The sequence below is a fragment of the Plodia interpunctella genome, chromosome 24 (genome assembly GCF_027563975.2).
Source record: "Plodia interpunctella isolate USDA-ARS_2022_Savannah chromosome 24, ilPloInte3.2, whole genome shotgun sequence".
In the NCBI taxonomy this organism is placed as follows: domain Eukaryota; kingdom Metazoa; phylum Arthropoda; class Insecta; order Lepidoptera; family Pyralidae; genus Plodia; species Plodia interpunctella.
The window spans coordinates 5,430,856-5,448,110 of NC_071317.1; the positions used below are offsets into that span (position 1 = coordinate 5,430,856).

Sequence of the window (17,255 nt, forward strand, 5' to 3'; positions counted from 1 at the left end):
ACAAGAATGAGAACGTGAAACGTTCAAAATTCTGTTAAATTATATTATAACAAGTATACAGACATTAGATTAATCTATAAAGAAACAATACAATACTAACAAACTACACATACATTAGTCGAAATAATAATTATGCTATTAATCAATGGGATGATCACAATTCGTAGCATATTTTCAATTGTCATAGGTATGGAATTAGTAGGTACTCCGTTGTCGAAGAACTTACTAAATCCATGGTCATAAGTCTATAGGTAGCCTATTTATCTGGGTTTAATCATACAGCAGTAGCCAAAATGGTAGATTTTAAAAAAATAATAGCAACAATTATCTTGTGATAGGTCACGTGACGGCACGTGAAGGATCATAGACAAAACATCCATTCGTCAAATTTCGGGCGAGGAGGCAGCGCAGTTGGGTATTTTATTGAACGGGCTGCCAAAAAGTGAAATATTTAAAATGTCGCTTTCAGCTGCCCAAGCTAATAAGGAGCATGTCTTGGCAGTTTCCCGAGACTTTATTTCACAACCCCGCCTGAGTAAGTAGATTTTCTTATTTCTATCCAACGTCATTTACATGTCAGAGAATATCGATTTTGCTGCAGTTTCCTTGTATAATTGTTACGTCTTATTTGTTTTCCTAGTTTATAATGAGGATTATTGTCAATACGTTTAGATTTATATGAGTTCGAAGAAGCTTTATCCATGTATCCATGTAATGTTACCTTGGTAGCTTCAATCTCTAATTGGAGCTACGCCCGAAATCCATTAGATATCGAAATTGTAATCTACGAAGTAAATTGTTTTATTTATGGCTAAATTTGTCTCGTTTTTACAAATTGTTACGGAATCTTGTCATTTGGGTGATCATATGACTTCAATCAATGATAGCATTTTTCAATGTCTCATAGTACTCCTTATTTATCAAATGAATGTAATTTATAATGTCCCTCTTGAAACGGTAGCAGTTTTCTGCATGATTACTGATTTCTCAAAGAAGTCTGAATTTTTTTAAGTAGGTAGGTGTAATCCTTACATATTATAAAACAAAGTCTTCTGCCGCGTCTGTCTGTCTGTTAGCGATAAACTGAAAAACTGCACGGATTTTCATGCAGTTCACCAATAGATAATGTGGTTCCTGAGGAAGGCTTGGGTATGATATTATGTTTTATACACCTTTAGGTGTAAAAATTATTATTTTTTAACCCAAGCAAAGGTGAGACAGGCCACTAGTTATAATATACAACTGTTTTCAGTGATTTAACCAACATAATTATATTTAAAATTGCTATACATTACATTAATTTTATTTAGGTTAAAATTACTTTGATTTGTATTTGTGTTAGTTTGACATGTTCCTAACTAAATTTCCTCAGCTTACAAGACTGTGTCGGGTGTGAACGGACCTCTGGTCATCCTAGATGAGGTGAAGTTCCCCAAATACTATGAGATTGTGCAGCTCAAACTCGCAGATGGCACCCTACGGTCAGGACAGGTATGTTGAATCAATACCTTTAAATATATATATATATATATATATATATGATAATATTAAAAAAATATGAGACCTGAACTAATATTACAAATTTGAAGTCTGTTCCACTTTTGACCAAACTTCCACACCTAATTGTTTGGATTATTTACGAATATTTCCAATAAGATTGGCAAACTCATACCCTCATATCCTTACCGGTTATGTACTATAGTTATATAGTTACCCAAACTTCGGGTTTCAAAGATTTAGCATAAATTGCTAATTTTTCCTTGCAGTAAATAAAATGTCTCATACAAACTTCACAATGTATGTTTATTCCCGTCATCATCCAAGTTTAGCAATATTGTAAGACACCATTAGGTGCAATGGAGGGAAGCTTTTGTCCAACAGTGGGATGTTTAATAATCCTTACATGTTATGAAACGAAAGTCCGCTGCCGCGTCTGTTTGTGTTAATCTCAAAAACTAAAGCACAGATTTTCATGAGATTCTTATCAATAGACAGAATGTTTCCTGAGTAACGTTTAGGTGTATAATTTATCATGTTTTTACCCGAGCGAAGCCGGGACGGGCCGCTACTAATACATTAAATAATCTTGTTAGGTGCTGGAAGTCAGCGGCAACAAGGCAGTCGTACAGGTGTTCGAAGGCACGTCGGGCATTGACGCCAAACACACGGTGTGCGAGTTCACCGGCGACATCCTCCGCACGCCCGTGTCCGAGGACATGCTGGGTATGTATCTCTGTCTCGTCGGGGAAATGGTGCCAGAATGGGAGGATCGATCATGTGTTTGGTCCTTGCGCTGGCGTCTTTAACTTGGAACTAATAATCTCTCACTCTCTCTCTCTCTTATCTCCGCATGTTCCCGATTGTAAGAGCTGTGAAGCCGAGAGGCCAGGGGCTAGTATAAAAAATAACGTGAAAAGCTATCTGCCTGCTGTTTATCTTGCAATACATCATATTGCAAAACACAGTCCTCTGTCGCGTTCCCAACGCATAATGACGATTCGGGAGCTAAATCAACTTGCCTGCGGAAATAAGTACTCAATTTCACTCTGTAGTCTCCAACTGTATACACCCATACCAGAATCTTCATATCAGCTTGGAAGGCCTTTCCCATAGTCGTCTCTTACGACAACCATGAGTAGATATTAATAATTATTTATTTGAATGGCATTTATTCACAAATGAATTATTAATAAAACAACACTATTGGAGCACATAAAGACTAAATAAAAACTATTTATAGATCCAACAGATAACGGGAGGACATGGCACACTTCTTCACATCATTATCATACATAGTATAAAACAATTGTTTGTCTGTTTCTATGTATTGTAATGCCTTCAAAACTACACGTCGAATTTTCATGTTGGTTTTTCAAGTTGAACATTTATATGTATATAACGTGCATAATACCGTGCAAAGCCGGATCTGGTCGCTAGTTTATATATAATTTAACAATTTTCTTCTCAGGTCGCGTATTCAACGGTTCTGGCAAGCCCATCGACAAGGGCCCCCCAATCCTGGCTGAGGGCTTCTTCGACATCCAGGGACAGCCCATCAACCCCTGGTCCCGTATCTACCCTGAGGAGATGATCCAGACAGGTAATTAAACTTTTTATTACAATGTATAACTTAACTTTATTATTACTGTGACTTCGCTGTGAGCTGAAATGGTGTATAAACAGTTAGTTTGGATGACAATCTCCTCAACCTTTTTGGGAATACTATTGTTGCCTATCATTCACGGGATCATAAGTATTATGGAGTACCAGCGATGCTTGAAACAGCTTTACGCTGACGGGACGAATCAGTTCATATCTTATCTCCATTTATGATTGATCAACTGATTTGTAACTAAAATCTTTTTACTGTTTCTATGTCAAAGATCTTGTTTTATTTTCACTTTTTTGTCATAATAGTTCAAGATATTTGTGACCATAGAAGATTTTATTACTATCAATGAAGAAAAAAGGGAAAAGTAACTTGAAAATCAGTTCAGCAGTTTTTATATTATATCTTCTTCTTCGTTGAGTCGACCATTCTAATTGCAACTTGCAAGATTACATATGTTTGTGGCAATATTCAAGAGTAATCCATTATCCCATAGCGATTTTATTGAATATTCTAAATAATTGGTAAACATGAAAGTTGAATGAGAGTGCAATTAATACACGAAAGTAATTTGCTTAAAAAATATTTAAGAAGATGACCTCAAAAGATAGTCATCTTGTTACATGAAAGATTTGCGTAATCTATGTATGTACCCGTTATCGCTTTATTATCTACGGATTTTCGAATCGTATGGCGTTTCTTCAACACACATTTATTTTCATTGTCTATGTTGTTATATATATATATATATCATAAGTATCAATATCTCTCTCTCTTGTAGCTGTTCTATGTGTTTGTAGCTACAAATAAATACTTTTCTATCATGTTTTATTAACTTCATAATTTTTTCATATCATTATTATTTCGATAATTGACTGAAAACATATCTCAGGTATCTCCGCTATCGATGTGATGAACTCCATCGCCCGCGGACAGAAGATTCCCATCTTCTCTGCCGCCGGTCTCCCCCACAATGAGATCGCCGCTCAGATCTGTAGGCAAGCCGGTCTCGTCAAGGTAAGTAACATGGTGACTAAGCGGCTACTATGAAACATAAAATACATAGAACGGTATTTTGTCCGCACGTTATCTCTTTTTGCTATGCAATGTGTACACATCTGGGGAAAAGAGACACCATGTAGACGTTAGTAACGTGCTGCGTTTGCACAGTAAACAGCACGTCGAGTTATCCAGCATGAACCTCTATGGCGTGGTAATAGCGCAGAATTTGCAATGAATTTGCGTAGGTTGTTGTGCTGTGTTGACTGTACGATTCGTGTTAGGACTGCTGGGAATACAGGGAAACACCAAAATGAATAATTATTTGGACAATCTCAGACTGAAATCAAAATATATTATTTATCTTTGAAGACGCCAGGGCAAGCTCTAGACGGGCGATCGGTCCTCTCATACTGGAACCATTTCATCCAGTAAAACTGAAACTGAAATAGATAAGAAACTAAAAATAGATAACAAAAATAATTAATACAATTATCTTTAGTATAATGTAGTATCTCATATACTAATATGATTTGCTGTCACTAGTCGCGTGTGTCTGTTACAGTATAAACATTCCACTAAGACAAATTTATTACTAAATGTCATGTGACTGATTGCAATGTACAGAAAGGACAAAAAAGAAAACTGAAACACACTTTTTAAACACCTAGAGGTCAGTCCCGGCTTCGCTCTATTAGCTATAGTTTTAGAAGTGCTGTTGATTCTATGATAAATAAATAAAAACTAAAAAAGTTGTCTCTTACTCCTGAAGGTTTCGTCTGTCTCTATGCCAAATTTCAACAAAATCGGTATCCAGTAGTTCTTGAGTTTATTCATTACAAACAAAAAATATACAAAAATACAAATCTTTTCTGTTTATAATATTAGTATAGAAGTATGGATAAAGTCATAAATTTTAAAAAGATAAAAACTCAATTCTCTTATCCCAGGTCCCCGGCAAATCCGTGCTAGACGATCACGAAGACAACTTCGCCATAGTGTTCGCGGCCATGGGTGTGAACATGGAGACGGCCAGGTTCTTCAAGCAGGACTTCGAGGAGAACGGGTCGATGGAAAACGTGTGCCTGTTCCTGAACCTCGCCAACGACCCCACCATCGAGAGGATCATCACGCCGCGCCTGGCGCTCACCGCGGCCGAGTTCCTCGCCTACCAGTGCGAGGTCTGTATGGCCCCATGTTGACGTATTATATCATCCTGTATTGAATTTGAACATAATCCGCTACGTGGAGCCAATGCAGGTTGGTGGGTTGACGGCAATACAATTGGGTCGGAAGATCTCGACAGAATTCGACATTTTTGGTCACCCATCTCGCGGCCGACCATTGACAAAGTTGCTTAACGAACGAGAGCCAAGCACGTAAAAACAATACGAAAGCAGAACAGACATGATTTTCATATAAACTTTCAACCCCCATTGCAGTAATTTGAGGATTGATTTTTGAAAAAAGAGTAGCCTATGTTTGACCGGGGCTCTTCAACTACACGCATACCAAATTTCATCAAAATCAGTCTAGCGGTTTAGCCTTCGATATAGATTTTTAAAAAATGAATAAACGTTTACAGAAACACGTGTTGGTAATCTTGACCGACATGTCCTCGTACGCCGAGGCTCTGCGTGAGGTGTCAGCCGCCCGCGAGGAAGTGCCCGGACGTCGTGGTTTCCCAGGTGATTCACTTGCTTCATCACTCGCGCGTATCTCGGCTGTGACGCTCCGAGGCCCGAGGACTAACGCTGAAAGTTAAACTCACTATCGAATCGCAACCAACCGAGGGCGAGGATGAGTGCGGGTTTGCATTCACTTCTCACTATTGAATCTATACGAAGTGACACGCAGCGAACCAATCACATTGCGGTGTGGTTGTCGTCGCGTCACAATGGCGCACTGTGATTGGTTAGCTGCGTCTCACTGCGAGTCGACTCGACGTTGAGATGTAAATAGCAAAGTAGCACTACGCACACCGGTGACAAATTCTAATTCAAATAATTAGACTTTACTAGTGTTAGGGTAGATGACGATTTATTTTCATGGATTATTTTGACCCTATTCTAATCTGAAATATTCAAAATTTTATCGCGAACGCCAAGTTTTGAGCGTCACAGCTTCAAATGGAACACGCGCAAATGAGATTAATCTGCAACGTAAAATATCTATTCTACCCGTATACTAAAATTCATAACAATCGGTCCAGTAGATTTTGCGTGAAAGAAGAGTAACAAACATACACATAAACACATACATCCTCACAAACTTTCGCATTTATAACATTATTAGGATTATGGATTCCCTTTAAAATGTTTAAAACTTGTATCCCAGGTTACATGTACACGGATTTGGCCACAATCTACGAGCGCGCCGGGCGCGTGGAAGGCAGGAACGGGTCCATCACGCAGATCCCCATCCTCACGATGCCCAACGACGACATCACCCATCCCATACCCGACTTGACCGGGTACATCACTGAGGGACAGGTAAACAAACAATCATTACGGTCTATTTCACGAGCGTTTTGAACGCCGCCGCGGGCTCTCATTAGTGTTTATGAAATTGTACCAGTAATCAATTTTATTATCCTATTTTATAAAATTTATAAATGTTAAATGAAAAAAAAAATTATGCCTTATTAAAAAAAAATGTCGTACACTAATGAAACTCTACACGCCGCATTCAAACGCTTGTGAAACCCTTCACCCTACTTATTCATAATCGTATTCCTGGTGTCTGAGAGTCGTGGTCATTAAGTGGAACGATACACACACGACTTTCTTGGCAGTATTAATGGAGTGGCTTGCCATTGCCTTCTCCATTTTAGTGATGTTGCGATAGTAATTAGTTGTTTATCGATAGTATCGTGACCTCGAAAATCAGTCATACTATTTTTCAAGGTCAACTATCGATAGTCCGGCAACGCTTCTCCATTTTACACACACGTTTATGATCAACCAGTGTGCAGGTTTCCTCACGATGTTTTCCTTCATCTGAAGCAAGTGGTGATCGATGAAAACTACTACACACGAGTCAGATTGGTGGAACTTGGGACCTTTCGGTTCACAGGCACGTCACACGTCTTAACAATTACACCACAACCGCTTCTATACTAATTACTGGACGTTAAGAAATACCTATATAGTTATTAGCATTTATCAACCCCAAAATCGCTAAACTAAATCAGCTGTTCCATTAAAAATCAAAATATCTAACTTGAGCAAAATGTATGGATCAGCTGGTTCTTTTTCGAAATTTCGCAGGCTATCTCAATACCAAATTTCATTAAAATTGAGCCGTTTGCGCGTGAACAAGTAACAAACACACAAACTTTCGCCTTTGTAATATATTAGAAGGACAAATAATCAAAACAAAATGCTTTCCACGCAGATCTACGTAGATCGTCAGCTGCACAACAGACAGATCTACCCTCCGGTGAACGTATTGCCGTCTCTGTCGCGTCTGATGAAGTCCGCCATCGGCGAGGGCATGACCCGCAAGGACCACTCCGACGTGTCCAATCAGCTGGTGAGTTTACATTTTCACAATATTTGTCAATAAACGCAATTGTTTGAAGAAAAGCCCGCGGTGAAATTTGTTGCGCCGCTTCTTCTTCATCTGCGCTTTGGAAGTACATTTAGTACATTTTTTTATGTCAATAAGTGATGTATATTATCTACTGCCTTTTTACTAGGGACTTTGACGACAATGTCAAAACCTAAAGCAGCTTTCGACTGTCTGTCGCTATGTATGCTTAGATCTTTCAAACCACGCAACGGATTTTGACGCGGGTTTATTAAATAGATTAATTGAAGAGCAAGGTTTAGGTGTAAACTTTCTTATATTTTATTTCGAGCGAAACCGGGACCGGTCGTTAGTAAATAATAAATAAATTTAAATTTCCCCCCAGTACGCGTGCTACGCTATCGGCAAGGACGTGCAGGCAATGAAGGCCGTGGTGGGCGAGGAGGCGCTGACACCCGACGATCTTCTCTACCTCGAGTTCCTCACCAAATTCGAGAAGAACTTCATCACGCAGGTGAGGAAACTTCTCCGTCTGATACCAACACATAGCTTCTTGTCACTAAGCAACACTAGTCTTAATTTTTATTTATTTATTGAATTGAATATTAGACGAACAGCTTTTTGCAACTGATGTGTCAATTCACTTTTTAGTCACCTCACTGATCGAATATTTAATATAGGTACTTGCTTTTAATAAGAAAATGTATATGATAATTCTGGGAAAGTCGTACGAGGCGACCATGTGACAAAAATGCATTGAACTTAACCTTTAAGATTTTATTTTGTAAGTATCACAGTTCATTATTAGCAACAGGACGAGTAACTTCATTCGTGTAACATATATTCCCTACAGGGTAGCTACGAGAACCGCACAATCTTCGAGTCCCTGGACATCGGCTGGCAGCTGCTGCGTATCTTCCCCAAGGAGATGCTCAAGCGTATCCCGGCCTCCACCCTCGCCGAATTCTATCCTCGGGACTCCCGCCATTAGAGCACACGCGTGGACGGAAACTCGCAACAAAACCAGCGAAAATAGCGAGTCACAATACCAACTCACGCTTCCCGCCGCCCGACGTTCTATATTCAAACCGTATTCTTTTTTTATTTCATTTTTTAAATTTGCAAATCCACGGTTTATATTTCCGATTGCATTTTTATTTTTATTGTTACATCTAGGACGTCGAGCCGGGGTATCTTGTAAGATAAATAAAATATTGTTTATTATAGTAAGTTGTTAATAGTTTATTGTAATGTGTATTACATGTATTACGATCAAGTTACAAAATTATAACAATCGTGTTGCTATTAAAGTTGTCTATGGTAAGTTTCATAGTCCGCTAAAAATGTTGCCGTCTTGTATATAATTTCCCCATAACGAAATAGTGTGATAGGCTGAATGGTAAAGAAATTAAATGTTTTCAATTGATGCCATCTTTCTTTTGGTGCTTAATCCATGTTGAAATTTTATTATTTATTTTCTGCACAAAATATTGAGATGTGTTCAAACTATGTAATCGATCAAGATGTAATAAATATATATGTTTACCTTGTGATATTTCGCTTGAGTAGAGGAAAACGCAGAATATAATTGTGTAAATAAACCGGTGTAGACGCCATAGCCCCGTAACATATGTTACATTCCAAATTATTTCCTTTTCACTTCAACGCTAGATATCCGTGAAATAAGTGAATTAGGATACTGTTGTTTTCAATGGAAATAAAATATAGAAAGTTACATTCAGACTTTTATTTTCATAAAACCCAAACCCAGTTCATAGGGAAGAAATGCCGAAAGGAAGCCGTGCTAATTAAAAAAATGAAACAAGATTGTATTTTAGAATTTTATTCACATTTACGAGGTACAAATATCTCAAGTGTTCGGAATGAATTATAACTACAACACCGAAAGTTTCGGCTACAGTGGGACCTTAATAAATAACTAAGTCTATTCAAGTTTAAGCGATTGAATAGATGTTAGTCTGAATTTGGATATTTTATATACTTGATTTATGTAATAGTTTTAGAAAACAAACTAGGCATTCTGTTAGTATTAATACTGCAAAATGGAATTGTTTCATAAATAACGTTTTTCATTTAACACGTTTACTGCAATCAACTTAGGCAAATACACAATGACATTGCGTGTAAATAAGCTGTAAACGTCTTAAAATATAAGTACAGAAAATCAAGCGACCATTTAGTTAAAAAAGATGACAATTTTTAAAAAGCTTTTTTAATTTTACAGCATCAATCACAAGAGTGCCTAGTATATTTTTAGCATATAATTATATAAAATTAAATTAAAACAATGACGATTAACCGGCGATGCCAGTGATGGCTTCGGACGCGAAGTATTTCACATCTACATCGGGATCCACATTCAATTTCTCCAAAACCGGCTTCACTTGCGGTTGGATCACAGCTGAGTCTAAGAAAGGCGCCATTTTCTGCAGCGTTTTCGCCACGTTGAATCTCACGTTGGCAACATTGTCGTCAGCCATAGACAACACTGTGGGCAACAACACTCTGGTAGTGACATCCTTTCCGCAAACCTCTGACAGTACATTAATGCAGAACAAATATGTCATGCGGTGTAAATAATTCTGTTCGCGCGACATGGCCAGCACTTTTGGAATGACGTTAGTCTCCGCCCATTGAGATCCGTATTGCTCGACTAATTTTTTCAAATTGAGCGTGGCCGCTTCACGGATAGCGTATACATGATCGATGAGCCATGACATGCATAGTCCTGTTAGTTTCTCGTCGAAGAATTCTTGTCCAAGTTGTCCGGCTAACAGAGGCATGTGTTCGATAATGGCCAAGCGCACTCTCCACTTTGTGTCTTCAGCGAGTTCCACAATGGCTGGGAGGAGGGATTGTACTAACTGTTGGATTCCAATGACTTCGTTGACACATTCGAGGTTGGAAATAATGTTTAGTCTCACTTCGGGGCATTCGTCTTTGAGTTGTGTGAGGAAGAGTGGTAACAGATGTTCGATGGTGTTCTGGCGGCCAACGATGGGGCTCAGGCCCATGATGACTGAAGCGAGGGCAGACTTGACGTGCTGGTTGGGGTCGCAGACCAGGTCCTTGATTTGTGGCAGGATCATCGTCATGATGATGTGCTCCTGATGAGCCTTGTCCAAGTTCTTGCAGAAGTCCTTCACCTGAAATTTTTAAGGATAGATTTAATATATTACGAAGATAACTGCTTTAATTAAAATTATCTTCCACCACTTTCATTCTAGTTCCTACTAAATAAATGCAAAGTTTGAGCAATATTAAGTGGTTAATGGCTAGAATATACTTATATTGTACTTTCTATATCGAAATATCCGTGGCAGTGAAGCCCGTTAAACGCGAAAGTTACTTGTAAAGAATGTTGGTATCGAGAAACCTTGAACTAGACAATAACTATAATAAATTCCGCGCAATTTGTCGACTTCTTCCACAGCCAATAAGCGAGCCTAGGGACCGCTTTCCTACTTTTTCTTCTCAAGCGAATCTCAAAATACAATTTCTAGTTATTTATATCCAATTATAAGGCAAATTTTCTCCAAATTTAAGTAAGAAGTGAGCCATGACTATTTAGAGTAGCTGCAACGCACACAGTATGTTTTAGTGTTAAATTTAATTTTTGGTAAATAACTTGTGTGTGTTTTAGTTACTTCGAATAAATGATTATTCTATAGTAACAATAACAAACAAGACTCACTTTCCCGGCGGCTGCGGCGCGGACCTCAGCCTCCGTGTCCTTGAGCAGCGCCTGGAACAGCGGCGCCAGCTCCGAGCGCGTCAGCTCCCCGCCCACCGCCTGCTGCAGCTCCACGAACCTGACGCATTCATTCATACAACAATGTAAATATAAAAGTTACAAATAGGGTACATAGTACAAAGGTATTACTATTTTCGGGTCTAACGCAAAATGTGCACATGACGCAGATTGAGCACTTCGCAAAACGTGCATTTCGCAAAATATCAGCCAGACAAAGTGAAACTTTGAAGGAAATCCTTATGTACTTCCATACTCCTCTATCCATAGCAATCTTAAGAGATTACTATGGATAGAGGAGTATGGATAGATAGTATGTGGTAAGCCACATACATAATTATATCCTTCTTACTAATAATAGAAATGCGACAGATTGTGAGGATGTATGTGTGTATGTTGTTACACTTTCACGCAAAATCTACTGGACCAATTGTTATTAATTTTGGTACACACGTAGAATATAACTTGGAATAACACAGGGTAGTTTTTTGCCCAAAAATTCCAAAGGGAGCGAAGCCCATCTAGTTTTATGTAAAAAAAAAAAACAATAGCATAATTTATTTATACACATAGGACACCATCATACCTAGTAATTACTCAATATTCGCTATTGACATTGGTCACCTAACTCAAAACATTCGCGCGTTGTGCACAGCTCCAAGCTGCATCCTCGCGCAATGACAGTGGCGAGCATACTGAGAATATAATGTTGTTCACTCACTTGTCCACAACCATATAGCGCACGCGCCAGGAGGTGTCGCCCGCACTGTTGCGCACAGTCGGCATCACCAGCTGCTCCATGTCCTCGCGCGGTAACAGCGCGGCCACGCATGCGCACGCCTCCGCCGCCAGAAGACGGACTGAATCTTGTTCGTCCTAGAAATTTTACAGATATATTATACATATTAAGCACTTCTGGAATGGAAAGACCATAGTTAGGTTTACTCTGCTTAAACAAAAGCTATATACAGGACATTTCCTTGCCTACACGGGTATTAAAACTAGATGGACTATGATTCCCATACCTAGCTAGACCATACTAAAGATAAACATTTGAATGGAAAGTAGTTTGTAGCTTTGGTAAACATCATTTAATTTAGAATATGACGTGAAAAAGTGAAGGCCTAATTTCTGAATAAATGATTAGATTTTTGAAAATATATTAGGACGAATCACACTTATTTTTGTTGCTTTATGATTGCTGTTATTGATTTATTTACTAAAAATCAAAAAGGGCACAGGCCTTCCTAATCCATCCATAAAACTATGATAGTATGGTACAATTATTTATTTATTTAATTACCTGCGCCAAGTTAACAAACATGGGTATCAGATCGCTCTTGACATATTCGACTTCGACGACGCGGGCGAATTCGCCGAGCTTGTAGGCGGCAGCGCGGCGCACCATAGGAGTGTCGTCCTGACACAGAGAACAGAAGTGCTGCCGTAGTTCAGCCTTCACAGGAGCAGACACGCGCGGGTAGCATACACTGGAATAACACTAATATTATAAATCCCACTATCTATGTGTGTGTCTATGTTTTGACAACTAGGGATGTGCAAAGTGGAAGAAAAGTAGGAAAGCAGACCCTGAGCGCTGAAGATTAATATCTGAGCAATAAACTAGGAAAACCCTCAGATAAGTGATTGTAAAATCGTAGTTGAATCTTTAAGACTTATTTTACATCAAGGGCTTTGCAGCATCACAGTCCTGAATGAAACTAGAAAGACGTGAAGATGAGAAAGAGAAAACAATATTTTTTTTTTCTCCGACTTACTGCTTTTGTGCTATAAAGGATTTTAGATTGTATTGTATTACCAAATTTCACCATAAAGATGTATTCTAAAAATTATATGTTAACAAAGCAAGCATAGCATCTATGGAATAAATAGAAATACCTGAATAGCCCACAAGCAGAGGCTCTGGATGTGAACCAGTCACCGCCGGCCAAGCGCTGGACTAATGGCACAAAATGCTGTTCCAAAGCTTGTGGAGTGTGGTGTGCGGCTACAGCTCGCAGCGATGTGACTGCCTTGTCACGGACAACAGTCTCCTCGACTGTGGCCAGGGACTCCAGTGGGGGAAGCAGACAGTGTGCATACTCACTGCCTCCGACTAGGTTAATGAAGTTTCCTACAATATCACAAATTTGTAGTTTTATGTGAAGGGACCAAATTAGTATTAGATTTTTCAACACATTCAGATTCATGTTGCGATTTGCATTATGTGAAATTAAAAAAATCTTTTAGTTGTTTATAAAAATTTACTACTGTCTCAATTTATTTCAATTATCATAGTAGGAGAACAGAAACAAAGAAATCAATAAGTATTGATGTATAAAAGCAAAACCACAAACATCAATATAATCTGTAATGCGAAATGCAAGTCTTGAGTAGGAATTATGGTTCAAAGAATCGAATGCGTACATGTTTATGAATATAAACATGTACGCATTCATTCGATAAGATAATTGATTTGAAAGGCTTCTTTAAGCAACGCAGAAATCTATCCAGAATGGCTGACCCGAGAATATACAAAGTAGCGCGAATTGTAAGTACCTACATGTGCTTGATAAACACTATGTAGGTAAGGTAAAATGGTTAACTTATAGATACTGCAAGAAATAAGACAAACTAACCAAACTGCTCCGCCAAAGCCAATAGTACTTCGTCTTCATCGTAAATTGTTTCAGTCAAAAATGGGATCAGTTCAGATCTGGTTCTCTCCACACCCAATGCAAGAGCGATTGTGGACAGTTTCTTGATTGAATTCAGGCGAAGTTGGACATCTTCATTCTTCAATTCGTCAATGAGTACCGCAATGGGATACAATGACTCATCTGTCCCAGAGTCGCTCGCTGCCATTTTTACTGTTTAATAATACTTTGTTTACAAAATGCAATTAAAAATGCTCAACTTTTCACGAAACACTGCGACTTTTCTACCAATTTGTTCTCTAAACGCACATAAAACCAAAAGCAACAAAATGGCAGTATGGCAGACAGACAGAATGCAGGCAACGACAAACGAAACGAACGACCGTTGTTTATGGATCTGTCAATGTCAAATTTGTTTATGACCAATAGTAGTGATGCTTATTCAATTCAATATATCGATTACTCGACTACACGAAATTATCACTTTTTTTAGGTACCTACTTTCTACAGTGATGTTACAGTAATAAGGACAGCAGCCATATTTTGCTTATTAGGTGTAGGAATGTTGAATTAACTTAGCACTACAGATTTAAGAACATTACCTAAATGTGAACATCTAATTTTCTACCCGGAGCAGAGACATCTGGCGCAAATGTACGAGGAGATTCCGTGAGGAGATCCAAGGAGGCCCGACCTCACATTATACTCTAAGAAGAATGGACATAAAAGAAGAAGGAGAACCTATTTTTCTACTTGAAATATGAAAAAGAATTTTAAACATATGTCAGTAACTGTCAGAAAAGTTGTAACTATTGTTTTTTATAAGTGTAATTTTTCATTGATTTACGCGATGATTTGATTTGCATTTAACTTTTTTAACGATAGCGTCTGATATGATATGGGGCAAGAAGACAACCTACATGCGTCTTTGGCACATATCGTGCTGTGTTGCGTGGCTGGTAACGGGATTTCAGGATGGTCTTCTGGGAAGAGTTTCACACACCCTGGCATGCACACCAACTTCTTGATACACGGAATTTTGGGAATACTTAATTTCCAGAGTAATATTTTATTTCTTTTATTATTGCTTGTTATACTAATAATGCCATGGTCGCATTTCATTTCGCCTTTCTGTTTTCATAGCGAATGAAGAGATAGAATGATGCGGCCATAGCATAACAAATGGCCCGATTTGACTGAATAACCTACCAACAGAAAGGGACGCAGATCAGCGTTGCCAGACGTCCCGATTGTGGCGGGACCGAATTTAATGTTCAGTGCAGGACGCCTCTGTCCCTCTTTTTCTTTGTATACTTTTCTAATGCATATTGTAAATAAAATTGAGCTCTATTAGGTGTTTGAACACAAAAAAACTTTATTCCTTTCTCTCGTTGTCGTTTGACGAAATAATCCTTTTTTTATACCCGCTTAGCGAGATTTTGAGACTAATGCACGCTTTCCTTTCTGTTGGCCTGTTGGTCTGTCGGGTCATATCAGATGTGGTTACTCTGTCACTACCAAAGCGTTAGGTATCTGTACCAAGTTGCGTAGTAACAGGAGCGATAGACGGTGTCGAGGACTATTGCCTAAGCTCAGGGAGTACTCTTTCTTTTTGCCATGGAGGTCCAGTCCAGATCTTTTTTTGAGGGTTTGATTGAGGGTGCCATCAACTACTTTCCAACGGCTAAAAAACGGTATTGCCTACAGGCCCATTTGGATTAATCCGGACCTGCATTGTTCCTACTTTATCCTTTATATGAGTTAACATGTAGTTAATATCGACGATGAAGAACTGATAGTAGAAATATTAGATTTTCATAAATATTTTCTAACGTACCTGGATATAAGTTTATTGAAAACAGTGACAAACAATGAAAGTTTAGCCACGTTGCGTTGCCATCATTTTTAAATGTGCTTTTTGAAGCCATACCATTCATCTGAAACGAAGTTGTGTCTAATCGTCTTCTATCTTTTGTCACCAGGCGGGACGTTCGGTGACATTGCCCCAGCGTACGGTCTCAGCATGAAAGCCACAAAATATCTTCCCTTGGCCTGCCTAATGGCGGATATGTACAAAAGAGACCCCTTGAACACCAACGATACCTTGAGTATGGTCCATCTTTTCTCCGGACTGATTCCTTTCGCTCTAGCCGTCATTGGAAAAGACAATAAAGAATTGGGTCACTTGGTCGTTGCTGCTAATGTGATCGGCCTTGGGATTTGGTCGGTTCAGAACGGTAGAGAGTGGGGTTACTACACTACTGCCGCCGCCATCTTAGCCTATCTGTCTCCACACGTAGGCACCCCAGTTCTATACCCCTTGACCTTGGCATTTATGGAATATTGTGCCATCAGAATGTATAGTTGGGTACCGCCGCAGAACAGGAGGAGATAAAATTATTTTGCAATTGTTTCGTCTTTTGTGATCATGTTTTGTTATGAGCAATAAAATTGTGAGTTCCTTTTAGTAAATCTTTTGTTTTATTTTTTAAATGTGTGTATTAAGGTATGGTTAAGCTCGTTCATATAAGGTAACAATGCAGGACCAGATTAATCCACGCCAGACTCACCTTCACACTGCTGTCACACTGGTGTGACGTTGAGGAAATAATTTTACTATCTTTCATACGCTGTTCTTAAATCAGTGTGAAATTCAAAAAATCGAGATGGGTCCGTATGCAATTGCTGTTTTCAATTGGAAAATATGTATATGATGAGACTATTGCACAACTCACTCCATGATTTATGCAATAGTCGCAAGTTTCTGGATTATTGATGAATGAGGATATGTTATTGCAAATCAACGTTGCGTTGCTAACGCGCGGGACCCCTAGGCATGTGTCTACTCTGTTATTGTTAATCCGGCCCGGAATGGTTTAGACCATTCTGACGTCAAAATCACTGCTGAAATCTTTGGCTAATGGACTTCTGTCTTTTGTCATCAGGCGGAAAGTTCGGTGACCTTGCCCCAGCGTACGGTCTCAGCATGAAAGCCACAAAATATCTTCCCTTGGCCTGCCTCATGGCGGATATGCACAGAAAAGACCCTTTGAACACTAACGAAACCATGAGTCTGTTCCATCTTATCTCTGGACTAATTCCTTTCACTCTAGCTCTCATTGGAAAAGACAATAAAGAGTTGGGACACATAGTCGTCGCAATTAATATCATCGGCCTCGGGATTTGG

General features: G+C 38.9%; 3 protein-coding genes across 3 annotated transcripts; 2 read left to right on the forward strand and 1 right to left on the reverse strand.

The window, feature by feature from the left end:
* The first annotated feature begins 350 nt into the window (after window positions 1–350).
* On the forward strand, window positions 351–9,374 carry Vha55 (Vacuolar H[+]-ATPase 55kD subunit). Its single transcript, XM_053763404.1, has 11 exons — window positions 351–535; window positions 1,373–1,491; window positions 2,094–2,223; window positions 2,969–3,100; window positions 4,002–4,126; window positions 5,059–5,289; window positions 5,694–5,796; window positions 6,446–6,600; window positions 7,505–7,642; window positions 8,025–8,153; window positions 8,493–9,374. Exons 1-11 carry the CDS (start codon window positions 457–459, stop codon window positions 8,628–8,630), a joined length of 1,479 nt encoding a protein of 492 aa, XP_053619379.1. The 5' UTR covers window positions 351–456; the 3' UTR covers window positions 8,631–9,374.
* Window positions 9,375–9,466: 92 nt separating this feature from the next.
* On the reverse strand, window positions 9,467–14,467 carry LOC128680337 (serine/threonine-protein phosphatase 2A 65 kDa regulatory subunit A alpha isoform). Its single transcript, XM_053763403.2, has 6 exons — window positions 14,051–14,467; window positions 13,311–13,545; window positions 12,715–12,901; window positions 12,133–12,287; window positions 11,355–11,472; window positions 9,467–10,806 (listed from the first exon to the last, which is right to left on the reverse strand). Exons 1-6 carry the CDS (start codon window positions 14,274–14,276, stop codon window positions 9,955–9,957), a joined length of 1,773 nt encoding a protein of 590 aa, XP_053619378.1. The 5' UTR covers window positions 14,277–14,467; the 3' UTR covers window positions 9,467–9,954.
* A 373-nt stretch (window positions 14,468–14,840) lies between these two features.
* On the forward strand, window positions 14,841–16,521 carry LOC128680401 (uncharacterized). The gene is made up of 2 exons (XM_053763520.1): window positions 14,841–15,129; window positions 16,051–16,521. Exons 1-2 carry the CDS (start codon window positions 14,967–14,969, stop codon window positions 16,461–16,463), a joined length of 576 nt encoding a protein of 191 aa, XP_053619495.1. The 5' UTR covers window positions 14,841–14,966; the 3' UTR covers window positions 16,464–16,521.
* The last annotated feature ends 734 nt before the right edge of the window (window positions 16,522–17,255 follow it).